At 46.1% G+C, this 18,690-nt stretch overlaps 2 protein-coding genes across 2 annotated transcripts in view; both read right to left on the reverse strand.

Moving 5' to 3' along the window:
- prmt3 (protein arginine methyltransferase 3) overlaps positions 1 to 12,516 on the reverse strand; it is a 39,973-nt gene extending 27,457 nt beyond the window's left edge. The window contains exons 1-10 of the mRNA XM_056607936.1: positions 12,417 to 12,516; positions 11,654 to 11,774; positions 11,451 to 11,533; positions 11,295 to 11,344; positions 10,649 to 10,754; positions 9,304 to 9,469; positions 8,310 to 8,454; positions 5,964 to 6,029; positions 4,267 to 4,388; positions 220 to 319 (exon numbers count right to left, since the gene is read on the reverse strand). Of these exons, the coding sequence (XP_056463911.1) occupies positions 220 to 319; positions 4,267 to 4,388; positions 5,964 to 6,029; positions 8,310 to 8,454; positions 9,304 to 9,469; positions 10,649 to 10,754; positions 11,295 to 11,344; positions 11,451 to 11,533; positions 11,654 to 11,774; positions 12,417 to 12,438 (981 nt within the window). The 5' untranslated portion in view covers positions 12,439 to 12,516. The remainder of the gene's footprint in view (positions 1 to 219; positions 320 to 4,266; positions 4,389 to 5,963; positions 6,030 to 8,309; positions 8,455 to 9,303; positions 9,470 to 10,648; positions 10,755 to 11,294; positions 11,345 to 11,450; positions 11,534 to 11,653; positions 11,775 to 12,416) is intronic.
- Positions 12,517 to 12,599: 83 nt separating this feature from the next.
- Positions 12,600 to 17,957, reverse strand: htatip2 (HIV-1 Tat interactive protein 2). Its single transcript, XM_056607937.1, has 6 exons — positions 17,786 to 17,957; positions 17,061 to 17,250; positions 16,837 to 16,944; positions 15,601 to 15,738; positions 14,536 to 14,597; positions 12,600 to 13,759 (listed from the first exon to the last, which is right to left on the reverse strand). Exons 1-6 carry the CDS (start codon positions 17,899 to 17,901, stop codon positions 13,546 to 13,548), a joined length of 828 nt encoding a protein of 275 aa, XP_056463912.1. The 5' UTR covers positions 17,902 to 17,957; the 3' UTR covers positions 12,600 to 13,545.
- Between the last annotated feature and the right edge of the window lie 733 nt (positions 17,958 to 18,690).

Genomic DNA, 18,690 nt, shown 5'->3' on the forward strand with positions numbered 1-18,690 from the left:
TAAAGCCAAAAGTGGGCAAGTATAATTAAAGCCAGAACTCTTTAAAAGTATTAGGGTACTAAAGGGAACTGAGCTGGGGATTATTGAGGGCTGCCCCAAATGAATGAATCAGGGCGATTAAAAATATGCCGTCGATTTTAATAATCAAAATCTTTCATTGAATGAACCAATGTGTGTGTGCGTGCGTGCTTGTGCATGTGTGTGTCTGTGTGTACTGACCATCCATTCGGAGATGATGATGTCGACCTTCTCCACAGGTAGGCTGATGTCCTCTATACGTCCTTTGATTAGCGTGATCTTGTCTTCAAGCTGATTGGCCCTGAGAGAATTGCATAACACTCTATTACACGTCACAAGTCCCACGTAGTAACATCAGGTTACCCCACCTTGTAACACTATGCAACACTGCATTACAACACACGACACCACCTTGGATCACCAGTCAACACTGTGTTACAACATCATACAAAGGGACGCACTGTTGATGGGCTGAGCAGGACAATTTTTTAATTATACAATCAGCCAGCGGCCCATCTGTTTAAAATACAGCCGCTTTGTACGCCGTTCTCAACTACACACATGCGACATTAATGTAGGCGTTACTAGTACAAGTACTTTAATTATTTTACTTACTACAAGCACTTCAGTAATTGTGCTCCAGAGTGTGGAGATTCTTTTGGGGATGTGAGGAAGACACAATGTTTGCAAAATGTAAAGCAATGGTGTGCGAAATAATTTATCACATCAAATTATATTCAACACCAATACAACGCAAATGTTGTATCTGTGAGCTGTGCTCGTCTTCACTTGTAAATGAGCTATATTGTGAGCTTAGTGAAAAGTGAAAAGGCTTCCACATCGCTCGTCTGTGCTGCACGTCTTGAAGAACTCAGTAGTCAGCGCCAGGGAGTCAAAGGCAACACCAGGGACGCAGAGATACAGTGGAAACCCAGAGGGCATACAGTGTCCCTAGTCCACTAATCACTGAAACGCAAAGCAGGGCATCCATCTCGCTCCAGTAGTAGAAAGTATCGTTCAACACCAGGCGCTGTACGGGAACCGTTCAGACGATTTCTATTTCCCATTTCACTGTTACTGCACACACACACACATAATTTACACACACACACACACACACACACATAATTTACACACACACACACACACACACACACACACACACACACACACACACACACACACACACACACACACACACACACACACACACACACACACACACACACACAGCACCCCCCACTCTTTTTGCTTTGGGAGCCCAAGGTGTGCGTTGAACGGAGGCCCGGGTTGAGTGAGCGTGGAACGGGTGGGGTGGAGTTTGGGGGTTGGGGTTCGGTTGGGGTTGGTATGGGTGGAGGTTGGGGTTCGGTTGGGGTTGGTATGGGTGGAGGTTGGGGTTTGGGTCCGGCGGCGGGTGTACGACAGTCCACTTGGCAGCGGTGTCAAGTGGGGGCGCCGTCCCGACTGTACAAGGGCCCCGGCGGCCGCGGGCGGAGATCAATCTGGTGAATATTCCATTATCGTGACAGCTAATGTTACCGAGGACAGAACAATTACTCACCGCGCCGCACTGCATATCCGTAGCGCTGATCCTTATCTCAAACTGCCTCTCCATCCCCCCCCCCCCCCCCCACCCCCCTGGTCCTGCCGCTATCACCTCCTCCCAGGGACGGTGTAACCACCACCACCACCACCACCACCACCCCCCCCCCCCCCCCCCCACCCCAACCCCCGCTGCACACCTCTCTCCAGAGCCAAGCACTGTAATCTCATTATTGGTGTAATTTAGAGGACAATGTCACGTCTCTAGAGGGTCCATGTCTCTATATGTTTCTGTGTGTTCCCTACAAACGGGGGGGGGAGGGGGAGGGGGAGAGAGAGAGAGAGAGAGAGAGAGAGAGAGAGAGAGAGAGAGAGAGAGAGAGAGAGAGAGAGAGAGAGAGAGAGAGAGAGAGAGACAGGGAACAAGAGAGAGAGAGAGAGAGAGAGAGAGAGAGAGAGAGAGAGAGAGAGAGAGAGAGAGAGAGAGAGAGAGGGAACAAGAGAGACAGAGACAGGGAACGAGAGAGAGAGAACATTTCATCAGGGGAGGAAACTATCCCACTCACTAAACCATTGCCGCTATCAGTGAATTCTGGCCGTCGCACCACACATGGCTTTTTTATTTGAATTGTGCGCCAGCCGGCGTCTATCTCTGCCATTCACACCCCTTCCCTTGACCTCATCCGTTAAGGACGCAGCGCTGGAGACAGCCAGGCGAGGGTTTCTCATTTAAACTTTGGCGATGGAGTGAAGACAGGAGATGGATGCTCTTGCTTAGCCAATGGGATCCACTTTAATTACCATCTTTATATTCTCATCAACGGGGATGTGATAGATGCACACACAGCCATACACACACTCTCACACACACACACACACACACACACACACACACACCCTCACACACATACAATTACAGCAAAGGCAAATAAGCAGTGTGTTTGATGGACCACAGGGCTGTGTGTCGTGGTGAGCCTACCTGTGTGTGTGTGTGTGTGTGTGTGTGTGTGTGTGTGTGTGTGTGTGTGTGTGTGTGTGTGTGTGTGTGTGTGTGTGTGTGTGTGTGTGTGTGTGTGTGTGTGTGTGTGTGTGTGTGTATTCATGGGAGGGGATGGTCACACAGAGGGATTTTGAAGACTCCTCATTGTGGGCACATCAAGTGTTGGGAAATCGAAGACACCCCCGACATGCTGACACACACAAACACACACGCACACACGAGCCAGTGGGCTGTAAAATTAAAGAAATGCCCATTCCTCAGCAATCCTGTTGTTTTGTTTATAGCAGCACGCTTGCCTACGTAATGAGAAGACTCTCCGTCATAATGGACCATAACCGAGCGAGGGAAACGGAGAAGACATCGAGGAGCGCGAGGGGGAAGTGAACCCAGCTGGACGCAGGGGGTCTGGGGTACGGGCACTGGGCTTGGTTACAGAACGCCGTTCGCCTCATCAGCTACTGGCTATATACTCATACACACACACACAAACACACACATCATTTACAAACACACACACACACACACACACACACACACACACACACACACACACACACACACACACACACACACACACACACACACACACACACACACACACACACACACACACACACACACACACACACACAGTTGTGGACGACATTGCATATCTGTTATTGGTACTACATAAACTATATTAAAGTGTTTTCGAGGTGGGCCAGTATGGCTGTGTACGCTGTGTGCACGCTCGCGTGTGTGTGTATGAATAACTCCAACGCGGGTCCTGGGACAGTCATAACCAGGGGAAATCAGAGGCCGGGGAGAGAGAGAGTGTGAGAGAGAGCGAGGAGTGTGTCTTCAGGTGTAAATTACCTGCGTTACGGCCATAGCCGACTGACAGCAGAACTATACAGCCTGCCGGAACGACAAAAATAAAAATACGACGTAAATAAACAAGTCCGTAAAAAAAGTTGGTTGGAGGTCACAGTCACACAACCACTATGGCGGTCCAAGGGGAGTGTGAGTGTGAGTGTGAGTGGGTGTGTGTGTGTGCGTGCGTGCGTGTCCATCCCTTATAGAAGAAGTAAGGCCCATGAAGGCACTGTAGCAGGTTATCTACACACGACCCATATGCACACACACACACACACACACACACACACACACACACACACACACACACACACACATTATCACAGGCAATAAACTTTGACTGAAGGTAGAGGTGTTGGAGAACAGACGATGTCAGCGAATGAATAAGTAACAACCGGGTCTCATCCGGGTCTCTTCTGGGGAACAGGATTTGGATTGGTGTGAATGTCTCTTGACCTATACCTTAAGGGCTGATTATGGTCCCACGTTCACGTAACACAAGGGGGTTACGGACCCTGCTTGCGCTTGCCACCACAAGGGCCCGACGTGCGCCTCCCAAAAATGTTAACCTTCCGTCGAGGCGAACGCAGCAGCAAGGGCTGTGATTGGTTCCGCTTACTAAAACCCAACGCAGAACCATAAAGGTTCACGACTGCGTCGGAGCGTCTCCATTGTCACTGACTCACTGCGTCTCCATTGTCACTGCGTTGCGCAAACGTGGAACCATAATTAGCCCTTTACATTTCATAAGCTTGCTTATGAAACATTTTCTTGCATTTCATATGAAATGTAAGAGAGTGCTCAATTTCGAACTTGAATCATTTGAGCATGCGCGCTCGTGTCCCTACCGAACTATATCCATGGCTTGATAGATGATCTCTGATTGGTCCACCGCGATCACCTTCGCGGCGCCAGCTCTGGCAGCAAACATGGAGAGGATGCAGGTCCCACAGCCCACGTCCAGCACAACCTGCGCACGCACACACACACGCACACACACACACAGGATGGAGAGCGGATGAATGAACGTGCACGCCAACACGAAAACGCTGGGGGAAGTCAGGCTGATGAGGCTGAGAGGAGGGACAGCTGGGGAAGTGTTTAATTATGCTTCCGTGGGTCATAGGCGGTCGGAGGAACACGCAAAGCCTTCTGGCGTTTGTTCTCGCGACGGCCAAACACACAAACACGAGCGGAGTGTCCCTCAGCGGGTTAAAAAGGATCTTATTCAGTGTTCAACATGAACCCTGAGCCAGCCGTCCGGGAGAGCCGGCTGGGAGACAAAGCGTCGGAAAAAATGGTGCTCCATGAAATCCGTTGCAATCTCACGTCATTCCAGTCGATCAAATGTCTTTGAGTCGATTTAACGGGTGAGGTCTGTGTTCCCTCATTGCTACATAGCAAGCAGGTGACCAAGTAGCATAGGCCATTTACAAGCAAGGCCCTTTACATCACGTCGATGGTGCAGCAGTATGAAGCGACGCCTTTTCGAACTAAGCCGCTACACAATCCTGAGTCTTTCTAAGACTGATGAGATATGTATCAGTATAATTTTGAAAATATATTCTGTAGGTGTGTAGTGGCGGGTACATCCCTCTGTGATATGTAATCCCTATTTTAAGCACTTTTAATAATTTGGGGTGTGAAATCCTTCACCATAACCTATATACTGTATATAATATATAATATAATAAGCCCCTAATAATAATCTGCCTTGTACTATACACATCCTCCCCAAAGAACCTACATGAAAACCTTGAATGAATCCGTCCTGTGTCTATCCTTGTTTACCTTTATAATGAAAGGCGACCCCTCCCCCCAGCGATCACTGCTGGCTCAGTTCAATACGATCTGCCAACAGCCCGGCACCCCGTTCCCTCCATCACTACCTCCCCCCTTCAGCCCTCCTCTATAGTCTCTTCCCCGCACTAACTACCAGCCACCCATATAATGGATGGTCATGATACAGGCCACTGCCTGCTCCCACTGACAGACGTTGTGAAGGGGGGAAGGGGGGTTGAGGGTGGCGATGGAGCTAGGGGGGGGGGTGGTGGTTGTTTGGGGGGAGGGGATGAGGGGTAGATGGCTTGCGCTCGTTATCAGTGTGTCGCAGTGCACACCGGGCTAGCTAATAAAGTCACTATGTTTTAAATCTGGCTCGCAGCCTCGGTTGTATCGCAGGCTCCTCCCCCTCGTAAACACACAGACACAATGCAGACAAACACAAGTCAGTCTCTCTCCCTCTCTCCCTCTCTCTCTCTCTCTCTCTCTCTCTCTCTCTCCCCCTCTCCCCCTCTCCCCCCTCTCTCTCTCTCTCTCTCTCTCTCTCTCTCTCTCTCTCTCTCTCCTCTCTCTCTCTCTCTCTCTCTCTCTCTCTCTCTCTCTCTCTCTCTCTCTCTCTCTCTCTCTCTCTCTCTCTCTCTCTCTCTCTCTCTCTCTCTCTCTCTCTCTCTCCCTCCCCCCCTCTCTCTCTCCTATACCATTAAGTGGATAATCAGCTGACCCATACAATGGTGGAGGACGCGGCAGTAACTCAGACACTCACCTTGTCTTTGAAGACCTCTGGGTTTCGGTACATGAAGTCTCGGTAGCTCTCTGTGCGCACCTTATCCTGCAGAGACAACGTCAACAACGGGGGGGTTGTAAATAGCCACATTGAGTCACTAACACCATTTTGGGTTGGATTATTAGGGTCATGAGGTGTATTAAAAACTACTACTACTGAAAAATACATACTGCAATGTGGCTATGGTGGTCTTTATTCTCGGGATGCGTTTTGTGGGACATTTCAGGATGCAACATATGAAAGGGTATGACCGAAGACAAAGAACATGGTTTTGTTTGGTTGTTTTGAGCGAGTGATGTATGCTAAGTCTACATTTAATACAATTTTAATTTTACTTTGCAGCTTTTGATATTGTAGACCAACAGATGTATATCAGCCATTGAGTTATCTGGGATGGCATCTAGAACACTGCACTGTGAGAAAATGCGTCTCTATTTCAATCTTTTATCACACAAGCCTTTTTTGTTTTCCTTCTCATTATTTTGTCTATTTCCTTATCTGCCTGCCACAGCACTTGGTAAAGAAGGTTTTGTATAGGTGCTTTACATATAAAGCACATTATTATACTGTTTAAAACATGTAGGGGATAATAAAGGTATTCCCTGCCTGCATTGTGGGGATAACAGAGGTATTCCCTGCCTGTATTGTGGGGACAACAGAGGTATTCCCTGCCTGTATTGTGGGGATAACAGAGGTATTCCCTGACTGTATTACTTGTTGGATGTAGTATCAGTGCAAAGTGCCTGGTCAGCAGGGTTGAGCAAACAGAGGTCTGTTGAGTTGTGGAACAGGTAGAGAAACTAATCCAGAATAGAACCGACACTATTGGCTTGAGGCTTGGTCTTGATTGGTTGTTCCAGCGAAGCTCCACAACTGATTTGTTAATTAGCCCGTCAATCAGCTACTGTCTCAAACAAGAGACCAAAACATCATTCATTGTGAGCAAACCGATTCTCTGTGAGAAACGAATGTAACTGGAAAGTGACACTTGAAATGGCAAAAAGGTACACACACACTTTGATTAACTAAAGCGGGGTCCAGCCAGATCAACGTGTAAGAAAGGTTGACGAAGTCGGGGATCGCTGAAAAACTCTCTGAAATCGAATCTACCTAAGGATCGAAGGTATTGGCAAAAATATAGGCCATAAAATAGACATTATATAGTGTCCAAAATTCACCAATAGTTACCGGAACATCTTTTACAGTCAGAGATTGGCCATGTCATCCAGACTGTTCAATAAAGATATTCTGCCATATACAGACACATTGCTACCCTGCATTGGTTGAATGACTCCTTCACTGAAAGTCACTTCATGAGAATGAGATGTCTTTCTGGGAAACCTCAAAAGAAATGAAAAGGTAAGAAACGCCCAAACTACACGACACTGAGGAGCGAGTGCCCCTTTGCCCAGAGACAAGCGCTCCCGCGCGGGCGACCCACGGACGTGTGTCTCCCCCGCGTGCGTCAGAGGTGATGCACCTCACCGTACGGCCGAACGGAGCTGACGTTAACGTTGCACTGCGGACACGTGTCCACGTGGTCGGCGGGGTCGGCCCCCACTTCTCGTGACGCACCAGCATCACTTAACATGGCGCTCGACTTCCAGTGCCGCCCGCCATCAATCGTGGAGGGAGGGAAGGAAGGGCTTATGTGGAGGCACTGCGGTAAAGTAGAACTACAAAAGGATGAGGAATAAAGAGAGAGAGAGGGGGGGGGGGGGTAGAGAGAACACCATGCCCCAGTGCCTGCATACGTTCTCCCAGGGTTTTGGACTGGCTGTCTCCGCCTTGCAGTCTTTCGGAGCAAAAGTATCTTTGTGGCCAAAAGAAATAAAAAGATATTTTTATTTTTTGTTTCGGAGACCTTCTTCACTGACAGTTTGCCGTCTCCGTTTTTTATCGCTGATTCGTCACTTTGAAGTGGCGTCGGATACTCGACATCCACGCGTGCATGGAAATGATCACTTTAATTTAATGCTACACCGAACCTAGCTGCACCAGGATGAACTCGTGGGTTCCTGGTGCGCACGCGCGCGCACACACACACACACACACACACACACACACACACACACAAACACACACACAGTCATTGAGACCAGTGGCTCGATTGTACACGCACTCGCTCACACACACTTAAAATGCCTGCGTGTGCGGGAGATCACATCCCACTACTGATGCTGGCCGTGTGTGTGTGTGTGCATACTTGTGTGTGTGTGTGTGCATATGCACAAGCACACACTCCTGCGTGTGTGTGCTAGTCCGTGTGTGTGCGTGTGTTTGCGCTGGTGCGCGTGCGTGTGTGTGTGCGCGTGCGTGTGAGACCTTGAGCATCTCCTGATGGATGCCGTAGTGGCCGTAGGAGCTGAAGTAGGCGTCGTCCTCGTCGTCCCGGAGCTCCGCCACGGGGCCCAGGCTGCCCGGCGCCCGCCTGGTGTCCGCGTTCAGCACCAGCCCCTGGGCCAGCACCCTGCAACACAAGCCCCCCCCCCCGGTGGTCAGCCTGGTGGTGCTCCCGCTACACCGCCGCTAGCGCAGCAGCGCTAGTGCAGCGCTAGCACTTTATACACACACACACACACACACACACACACACACAGGAGACATTTCCGATATCAAAATATATAAATAAAGGGCATATAGAAGCAATTTGGAACATTTTATGTGCGCTGTGGACGGGCTGACGATGCGTCCAGCCTGAAAACACACATCCTTCATGCAGGACAGAGCAGTAAATGGAGGGGACGGGGGGCATTCATCTTTCTTACTCTTTTCACACCCCTCCCCCTGTAGTCTCCGCGCTCTCGTCTCCTGTATTTTTCCCTTATTGCCTCCCCCCTCCATCCACCCCCCCTTACTTTAACCTCTATGCAGCAGTGGAAATTTCCTTTCCCTACGCTTCGCTTTCCCCTTCTCCAAACTTTCTCCCATTCATTGATGCGCCTGCAGTACCGGAGCTCAGGGTTGCCCTCTGCTGGTGTGGGATAGGTATTGCACGTGCCACGAGACAACAGGATTCTAGTGCGTGCACACACAGCTCTCTGGGATCGCCTTTAAAAAACGATGACTAGCAAAGTAAAAATGATAAATGTGAAAGACTCACTTGTTCAGTGTTCACTTAGACTCTGCATAGCCAACCCCCCCCCCCCCACTCCCCTCTTACACACTTATTGTAGGTTTGTATGTCCGGGCACTTAATGTACGCATTAATTGTATGGTACCGACAGCGATATCAGTCGCTTTGGATAAAAGTGTCCGCTAAATGCCCTAAATTTAAGTGTAATAAAATCAAAGAAATTAAACAGAAAGCTGTACAAACTTGAGTTTGTGCAGGTCGTCCATGGCTCTAGCGAGGGCTTCCTCCGCCCGTTGGGCCCTGTCCTCAGCAGACTGGGCCCTCTGCAGCATGGCACCCTGGTCGGGGGCCCCAGGCACGGGGCCTTGGGCGGGGCCTTCCCCATCATCCCCACACAGCTCCTCAGGGTCTGGTGGGAATAGAAAGCACGATGAACGGAATTTGACTAAAGTTTAGAACACTGCGTATGAACGCTGGATTGACCCGAACGGAAATGGAATCTACTTAAAGGTTGGGTATGGAATTCTCTTTTTTGGCCATTTTTGCAAATTACTTGAAATCCTAATCATAACCCACTTACAGCCACTGAGTTAGAAGTACTGACATGAAAATTAAACAAGTCAATCATCTGTGGAACGGGCAGGGCTCGAAAAACTCCAGCCAATGATTTCCAGATCCACCGAGTGGTATAGGACAGTAAGTACGTCAATGAAACGGTCGTACTGCACTCCCCCTCCCCCGCTCCCCGCGCGTGACCCCTTCGTGCACGTACTCAAAGCTCGTGACCCAGAGCAAGCTTCTGTTTGTTGTTATCCTGCGGTAGCTACTGGAGCTAGCTAACTAGCTAACGGCTCGCTCTCGCGCATCTGTGTTCGCGCTTGTGCATGATTGCGCGTCCATGTACTTGGAATGGGTGAAGTCAGAGTCAGCGTTGAAGGAGAGGGGGTAGGACCATTTGAGTTGTGCGTTGCCAAAATTTGCTGGCGTTTCGCAAATCCCATACCCAACCTTTAAGGATCTAAAATATTGGCAAAATATAATGCAAATAAGGGGCCATTATACCGTCCAAAAGGTTAGTTAACGGTACAGCTTCTACAGTAAAAGATGCTTCTACAGCATCCAGACAGTTGATCAATTTAAACAGATATTCTAGCATAATCTGAGTCACATTTCTACCTAGTTAATAACTGGTTGAATGAAATTGCTTCACGGTAATGGGATGTCTTTCTGACCGCACACAATAACACTATTCCTACTAATTTAACCCTTCCCACCAATCCATCACTAGCAAACATTAGGATGTACTCTAGGAACTATTAACTCCTTGATTCCACACTATTACTCATTAAGCACACGCTGTTATCCATAGCGATTCAAGTTCTTTGTTCAGATACACGTTATTAATGAGCCTATTAATGAGTTAGGGGGCATCTTTCTCAAGGACGAGTCAGGACTACCGGTAAACACTGGACATCATGCGTTGAACAGCTCCGGTATGGAGTCAAACGCCCTTAACACTAGAGTATCCTGACTATCCTATACACAGGTCTAACGCTTCCCCACCCCTAAAGTAGGCCTCCACTCCTACCGGTCTGAAGCAGGGGGTCGTCCTGCAGAACGGGTCTGAGGAAGTCCTCGCTGTCCCAGGGGAGTGGGCCCTCTGGCAGCCCGGTGACATCCGCCGCGCTAACCTTCTGCAGGCACAGGTTTTACATTGGTTGATACATTGTTTTCTATTGCATCAAATGCAGGCCTACTTTGGTTAAGTTGTAAGTGAGGATGACGAGGAGGTTTTCAATTTCGCTGAAAGGATCCTGTTAACATTTACATTTAGGGCATTTAGCAGACGCTTTTAAAGGTCCCATGGCATGCCACCAGGTGTGGTGTGATTAGCCGGTACAAACCTATCCGTCACATATCTAGGTGGACACGCCCACCTGTGATGTCATAAGGGGCAGATTTCCAAAACGGCTTGTAACGGCTAATCACACCACACCTGGTGGCATGCTATGGGACCTTTAACCAAAATGACTAACAATAAGTACATTTATCAGATGAAGAGAAACAACAATATATCACTGTTGGTACAGCAAGGATGTTAACAGAAACCAGTGAAAAGGATTAACAATTATTTGGTTAACCCCTTCCCTGTATACCACAAAGATAGCTAGCATAAATCGCTACACAATGTTAGGTATCTATTGAAATGATGCGAGAAAGTGTACGTTTCTTACTTTGGACCGTAAGAAGTTGATCAGCTTGATGTATCCATAGTCGTCCAAATCTACCATGGACAGAAATCGGGAGAGAATCTGGGAAATTGTGCTTTTGCCACACTTTGTTTGGATGGATACATTAGGACAAATAAACATAACATTAAAATTACTTACTGTGCTTGCGTATCACATCTACGAGATTGAATTGGTGCTCGGTTGAACAGTGTTGTAGTGTAATCGGCACAGAGTTCAACAACCTGAAAACAAAAATACAAATGCAATTTTACAGGCAATGAAGCTGCAGCCATTCTTTACAGCTTGTGAACAAAGTAAAACAAAGTATAGCCAATCAACAAAAAAAATGAATTATTTTGTACCGGTCACAGAAGAGACAGGTGACGTGTTGGTCATCACTGTCCTCCTCGTCCAGGCACTGCCACTGCTCATCGTCCCCGCTGTCTGAGAGCTCGGGGACATCGTCCACCTCTCCATCATGATCTGTCAAGAACAGTCATGTTCGGTCAAAACCAGTCAGGTCAACCAGTCATGACCTTTCGAAACCAGTCCTGATCTGTCAAAACCAGTCATGATCAGTCAAAATCAGTCATGTTCTGTCAAAACCAGTCATGATCTGTCAAAACCAATCGTGACCCGAAAAAACCTTCCCAATTCAATGTCCAGCTCCACTTCCTTATCATTCCTTCTCAGTACCAGTTTGTGAAACCACTTTACAATGAATAATTATATCGATATTGCGCATGTATAGGTTTTGGGAAAAGAGGAAAGCTGATAGAGGTTAGTACCACATCCAGTATCAGGTGAGTACCAGACACAGTAATACCCATTAGGATAGTAACAGACACAGTGCCCACTGAGCTCAGTACCCACTGAGGTGAGTACCAGACAGAGAACCCACTGAGGTGGGTACCAGACACAGTACCATCCTCAGTGGGGGTACTGTGTCTGGTACCCACTGTTTAGAACCAGACGCAGACGCTAAGATAAGGGGACTTTCGCCTCGCAAGTTATAACAATGATACACGCTTTAGGTATAAAAACATGCCGTCCATTCAGAAAGAGCATCTTATTGAAACGGGGTGATGCGGTTCGTTTGTTGTCTTTTCTATTGACATCACTCACGTGGGTCTCTGTGCTCTGCCATGTTGCCTCCTGGTTTCGAAGGACGCGTTTCCGGGTGACGTCCGCTTACGTCAGGAGGAGCCACCGGCGTGAGGTGTAATAACACACAATGACCGCTGGATGTCACTAAAGCACCACTTCAATATCAAGTCTAATGCGACGGATTAATAAATAGACTGAGGAAACAGACAGAAATATATACTTCTGAAGAGTTCCCCTCAATTGTTTCATTTTAATTTCATATGGAACATACTGAACATGCACAAAACTATTTCATAAAAAATATTGTCAATTGAGACTATGGCAGCATCCATTTGCAGTCAAGCTACCAACCATGCTAGTAGACTGTGTGCTGCTGTACGCATGTTCAGGCAAGACTGATGAAGATGCATATTGCCACAGGCTCAGCAATTAATCAACATCAAAGATCCCAGAATCACAACACATTTTAATGACGTAGTTTACACAACGGTATGGTCAGTTTAAGGCATTTTCCTCAAGCGGTATCACATGCATTTTCTCAGACATGCATAGTTGTCAGTCTTACAATTGGGCTCCTATACTTAATTCGATTAAATGTTGCAGACCCAAGACATGTAGCTGTATCAATTAATTACACAGTTCAAATTTTACCACCTCCTTTTTTCCAAATCTCACAACTTTCCCCATAATGAGATAAACATTATTTTCAGAATTATTTTCTTTCTAAAATAAATATGTATTCTTTCTTCATCTGTATAGCACAATCATGATGTACATATGTTCAATATTATTTCGATTATAAGTGTTGAACAGATTAAGATTAAAATATATGAATGCATCTTTTAACACAAGTAAACCTGCCACAATCAACATAAAGACCAATCCTCTCCCCAACGTCCTCAACGGGAGCTATGCGAACAGAACAACATGTATTAAATGGTCATATAGTGCAAATCTCATATCCCCTCCTACACTCGGCATATCATACATAACTCTCAAGCTTCGATGTTCATTTCTTTGGCTGAACTACAACTTCCGACACCTCCAAGTTCCAAGTCAACGACCTCCGACCCCTTATGAGAGTATCCGCCCCGAGATGGGACCCAGACTCCGCCCGGATGTTTTGCTCCGCTTCCCTGCTCCTCCCTCATTTGGTGGGGCTGGCTCCCAGGGTTTGGATGGCCTTGTTCTCCAGGATCTCCGTGGGGTGCTCAGGCTTGAGGACCGTGTTGGACACCATGGCCCGCGTCACGGCTTGGATGGGCACGGACATGGAGGGAAACATGAAGGAGCAGGAGCTCAGCACCTTCCTGGCCATCCATTCACCCGGCCGGCTCTCCTGCCTCTCAACCAAGAGCACCCTGGAGGGAGGGAGGAGGGAGGAGGGAGGGAGGGAGGGAGGGAGGGAGGGGGGCAGGAAGGAAGGGAGGGGGGGAGGAAGGAAACAAGGAAACAATAGAAAAGAATTAACAGCAAGTCACTCTTGTATTGTGAATGTTACATCTATAAAAGCATTACATGTATATTATTAATGTGATTTAAATTGTGATATAGAGCATTTTAGATGAATAAATGTTATGCATATAATGTAGATAGATAACATGTATTCATTATGAATATTGATGAAGTATGCCCGTTAACACAGCACTTCATAAAGATGTCAAGAGGAGCTTCAATTCAGCATTGTTTCTTTTTTTTGCAAACGCTATGAGGATTGTGATTGAGCCAAAACATGCCCCATGTGGGGAATCATGGCATTACAGCTGAACAGCCGATGCACTCATGACTTCAGCGTTCAGTCTGACTCTGAACTAATGCAATCTGATCTAGCTCCACTCATGAACATCCCGGTTATACAGGCTGATATTATGTGATTTTAGTCTCAACATTTAAGCATGAAAGGACCACATCCTAGGTCGTTTTTTTCTCTCTTTATTTTGGTGCAGAGCACATGCTGTTCCTATGGTTACTCTCTTTGACTAAAAAAACCAACACAAGCTATGATACGAGTCATCCTGGGGACAATACAATCTAGAGCCTCCTTATTAAAGGCTTGAATCACTAACAGTATGGACTTGCTGTACATGTTTTAACCAACAGATGAACATGCAGCTCGGGGGTTCTAACCCTAACTTACGCAGGTCTGTAGATGGAGAGTCGATCAAAGCCCAGTGCTTCTATTTCTGCCTCCACTTGTCCCTGGAACAGAACCAGCAGCACACAGGATCCAAGTTTACATTGACAACATAACTTATTGTAAGGAGAGCTGTAATAAAGGGTTAGTCTTCACATGTTTTTTTTCAAGTGCAAAACATTTTGTCCCAACCCAACAAACCAACCCATTCACACCAAATCGATTAACTTGGACACTACTGTGTGTGTGTGTGTGCGTGTGTGTGTGGAGAGATATAGTTATATATTCGGTGGGAATAGATAAGGCCCCAAAATGCCTACCACTTTTGAATATAACAAAAGATGGGCGGTTACAACATAACAATAACTTCACAAAATAATATGATCTTAAATTAAGTTATTTGTTGCAGTGTGGTTCACATACAGTTCAAAGCCCATAGGATAAACACTGAGGTAAACATAATACCTATGATCATAACCAGTGTTATTAAAGGGTCCAAATTTTACCACCAGATGCGAGTGCGAGTGGCCCTTACAAGCTATTTCCAATTCTGCCCTGGCTTGTGACATAGTGAAATCCTAAACGGGGACTGGGTTAGATCAGATTACCAGCCTACCCAGTAGACTGTACAAACTGGTTGGCTTGTCTATCTATCTATCACACATCCAGGTGGACACTCCCACTTGTGATGTCACCATGTCCCAGGGCTGGCTAACCACTCCCACACCCGTTGGTCAAACAGGGGTCCTTTAATATTGAAGTCCAACAAATCTAGCTCGAGCCACGCTTAGGCCTAAAAAAAAATGTTTGGTCGGTTCCGGTTTCCGACCGACCGTGTCAATTTATGTGCGACCCAAATTATTTTACGGGTTTGAAAAAAAAAAAAAAGAAAGAAAAAAAAAGAAATGTTTGATGCAAACTATAATTACGTTTTTGTACAGCACCTCTTCATTCTGTACAAGGATGAGCGCATTCTCTCGTTTTTAAATGAAAACAACCTACCTATCATTCGCTGCCGCTGGAAAAAATAAAATAAAAAAATAAAATAAATTCTTTTTTAGGCCTTACCTTGACTTTGAGATAGAGGAAGCTGCTGCCCTTATCGGCTCCTTTAGACGACTCCAGGTGGAACTGAGAGCATCCGCCCGCCTTGGCCAGCTCGGCAGACTTCAGCACGTAGTCGTGATCCACTCGAACAAAGCCCTCCTGGAATACACAAACCACCCAGCTTAGGCACTGGAAACCTTCCCTTGAGTCCCGGCGACTCTCTGTCGTCTCAAGGGGAGAGGAGGGCGGCGTGGTTAAGACAGACCACTGAGCACCACACAACAGTAAGTGGATGTGGAGCGTCTGGGGTTGATGGCTGGTTTAAGGAGCCTCACCTGGCCCGAGGCAGGTTGAATCATCTACTGGTGTACTGGTGCGGGAGGAGCCCAGTTAAGCCACCTAGGTGCAACAGTTGGTTATTATTTTGAGTGATTGTGCAGCATGTGATCAAAGCCTTATTGTAGCCCGAAAAAAGGAGTGATTTTGGTCTATAAAAGAAAAAACACTATAGTGAAATGATTCCTCCGTCTCCTGACATTTCTTGCAGACTGGAAAATCACTGGTTCTTCAGTCAAAAGTTTGGTTAATGAATGGCCATTCATTAACCACGATCAATGCCAGAATCAAAACAGACCTCCCATACTCAAATTCTGTTCAGATCAATATCCATCAGTCATTATTAGGGGTGTGAATCTTTGGCTTCAGACGATTCGATTCGATTAACGATTCAGTAGTTAGCGATTCGATTCAAGGACAATGAATTTTTTTTGGAACGATTCGATCCGATTCTGTAACCCACGATTCGATTCAGTAACTTTGAACCAAAATTCTATATCCGTGAAATAAACATGCAATAATGTGACACCCCTTTTCAATTGTATCATTATTCTTTGCGAAGCCAAAATGCTTCCACACTTTGGATTTCAAGTTTGCTGGTGCATTAACAATCTCGCTGCCGCTCTCTGCCATGTTTGAAATGCACCAGTAGAGCTGACTAGCTGATGACAGAGTTACGGATTACCGAGCTGCACTTCACAAAATAAACGTGTAAACTAAGTCTTAAAACATTAATCATAATTGATTCATACGATTTAAAGCATTTATATTGATTATTGGTGAAGCCAAAGCGATTCATTCTATTTATTTATTTTAGCAGATCGATTTAGTTGAATCGGTAGGACTGACAATCGAAGTGTGCTGAAGTGTAGCCGAAGTAAGGCTAACAGCGATAGATGAGGGACTTAGATTTCGCCTCACCGCCCCAGACTTCGCCTTGGTGGTTCCCAGACAGCAGTAGCCGACATCATGGCCCTGGAAGGCGGTGGCGTGGTCCTCCAGCTTCTCAAAGTCCACCACCTCCTGGATCTTAAGATGCAAAACAAAGATAGCTTTCCTACCAGGGCCCTCAGAACAAGCTACACCTAGATCAATGTGAAATTAAGTCAGGCGTTTCAACCGTTGACACCAGTTGACTCTCTTACCAGCTTTTCGTAAGCTTTGTCCTCGAAGGTAACCTCTCTCCTGCCGATGAGCGTGATCTTGGAGAAGAGGTTTCGATCCAGCAGCTCTTTGAGAAGCAGTCTTCCCGTCTCCCCAGTGGCTCCCAGGATAAAACAGCTTTTGTTCTGCTGCCTAAAATCCTCCTCCAGGCTCTCCATGTTAACAGCCATGCTGTGAATGCCAAACACAAGACATGTCCACAGAATGATATTTCAATGTTTGGGAGATAGCCAGGAGATAGCCAGACAAGTTCTAGAGAAGAGAAAGCAAGTTTCAAAATCCAACATGGCTAGTTATGCTTCCTTTTTTCCCTGTTGAAAGTTAACTTGAGTAACGTATAGAGCAAATACTTCTGGAACTATATACATAATGTATAGGAATACTTTTTTTTACACCAATGTATCTAATACAACCACGCTTATTGCACTGCCACCATGGAAATGAAAGGTTTTCCATGCCATTCTAAGAATGTATATATTAGATACATTGGTGACAAAAAAGTATTCCTACACAATATTAATATCTATATAGTATCCTATATATTTTTTGCATTATATTTTTTACATTATACACTAAATAACCTATATATTCAGTGGATATAGATGTATATACACAATATATAGAAATATATCTCGCCGCATGATCTATGGGATTAAACAGCAAGCGTGTCGGCAGCCCCCAAACTCAACCATATCTATATATTTACCTAGGTAATGCCCCTGGTTCGGAATAATCCAGGTAATGTAAAACCGCAGCGATCAACACAACAACGAGTGTCAAATATCCTGTCGCTTTTCCTAGGATGCTCATTAGTAATTTCATAACCTCTGTGAACAGCTTTACCACTTCCTGGATTCTCGTTTACCACTATCTTTTGAGTGTCCATACGAGCTCTCGCGATATAATTTAATCTCACGCGAGTAGGCTTCGTCTGTTTCGATGTGACGTCAGCTCCACTGACAATTGTTGCAAATCGAGGCAGACCTAAAAAGTAAACCATTTCAGAATAACATCTGACTGCTCCCAGCAGTAGCCTTCAGAAAATACTCCAAGGGGGATCTAAGGCCAGTCTTTGAGATATATTTTTTTAATTATATAAAATTTAATAAAGTTGAATTGAGAACGTTTGAGTGAAGGTATTTTAATTGGAGAGCTCTTGGGTGCAGGGGTGCCCTTACAGCTCCCCAATATAATCCGAGCTAAGGGCTTTTTATTGGACAGACTTTCAGATTTTCTGCAAGATTATTATCTTCTGACTGGATGAATATATTAATTTATTCGGTCCAGATGGACGTCTCAGACAATGAGTTAAATGGTCCGCTGCGGGCTATTTGAATCACCCCGTGGACGAGCCTGAGTAAAATAAAGAAAACCACCAACATGCGCGCTCCCGCTGTCAGCGCTGTTGGGAATCTAAGCCAGCCCAGGGATTTAATTATGTCACTAAAACAATTTTGTCGCATGTGTTTAATTAGCATGGAGATTATACAATATTTTTGGAAATAGTTAATAGCTATAAATTATATTTTGAATCATATTGACTTGATTATTGTTTTTAGACCCTGCTGTTACCACCTGCGGCCACAAGAGAGCGCTACTTCAATATAAAGA

The sequence above is a fragment of the Gadus chalcogrammus genome, chromosome 14 (genome assembly GCF_026213295.1).
Source record: "Gadus chalcogrammus isolate NIFS_2021 chromosome 14, NIFS_Gcha_1.0, whole genome shotgun sequence".
Taxonomy (NCBI): domain Eukaryota; kingdom Metazoa; phylum Chordata; class Actinopteri; order Gadiformes; family Gadidae; genus Gadus; species Gadus chalcogrammus.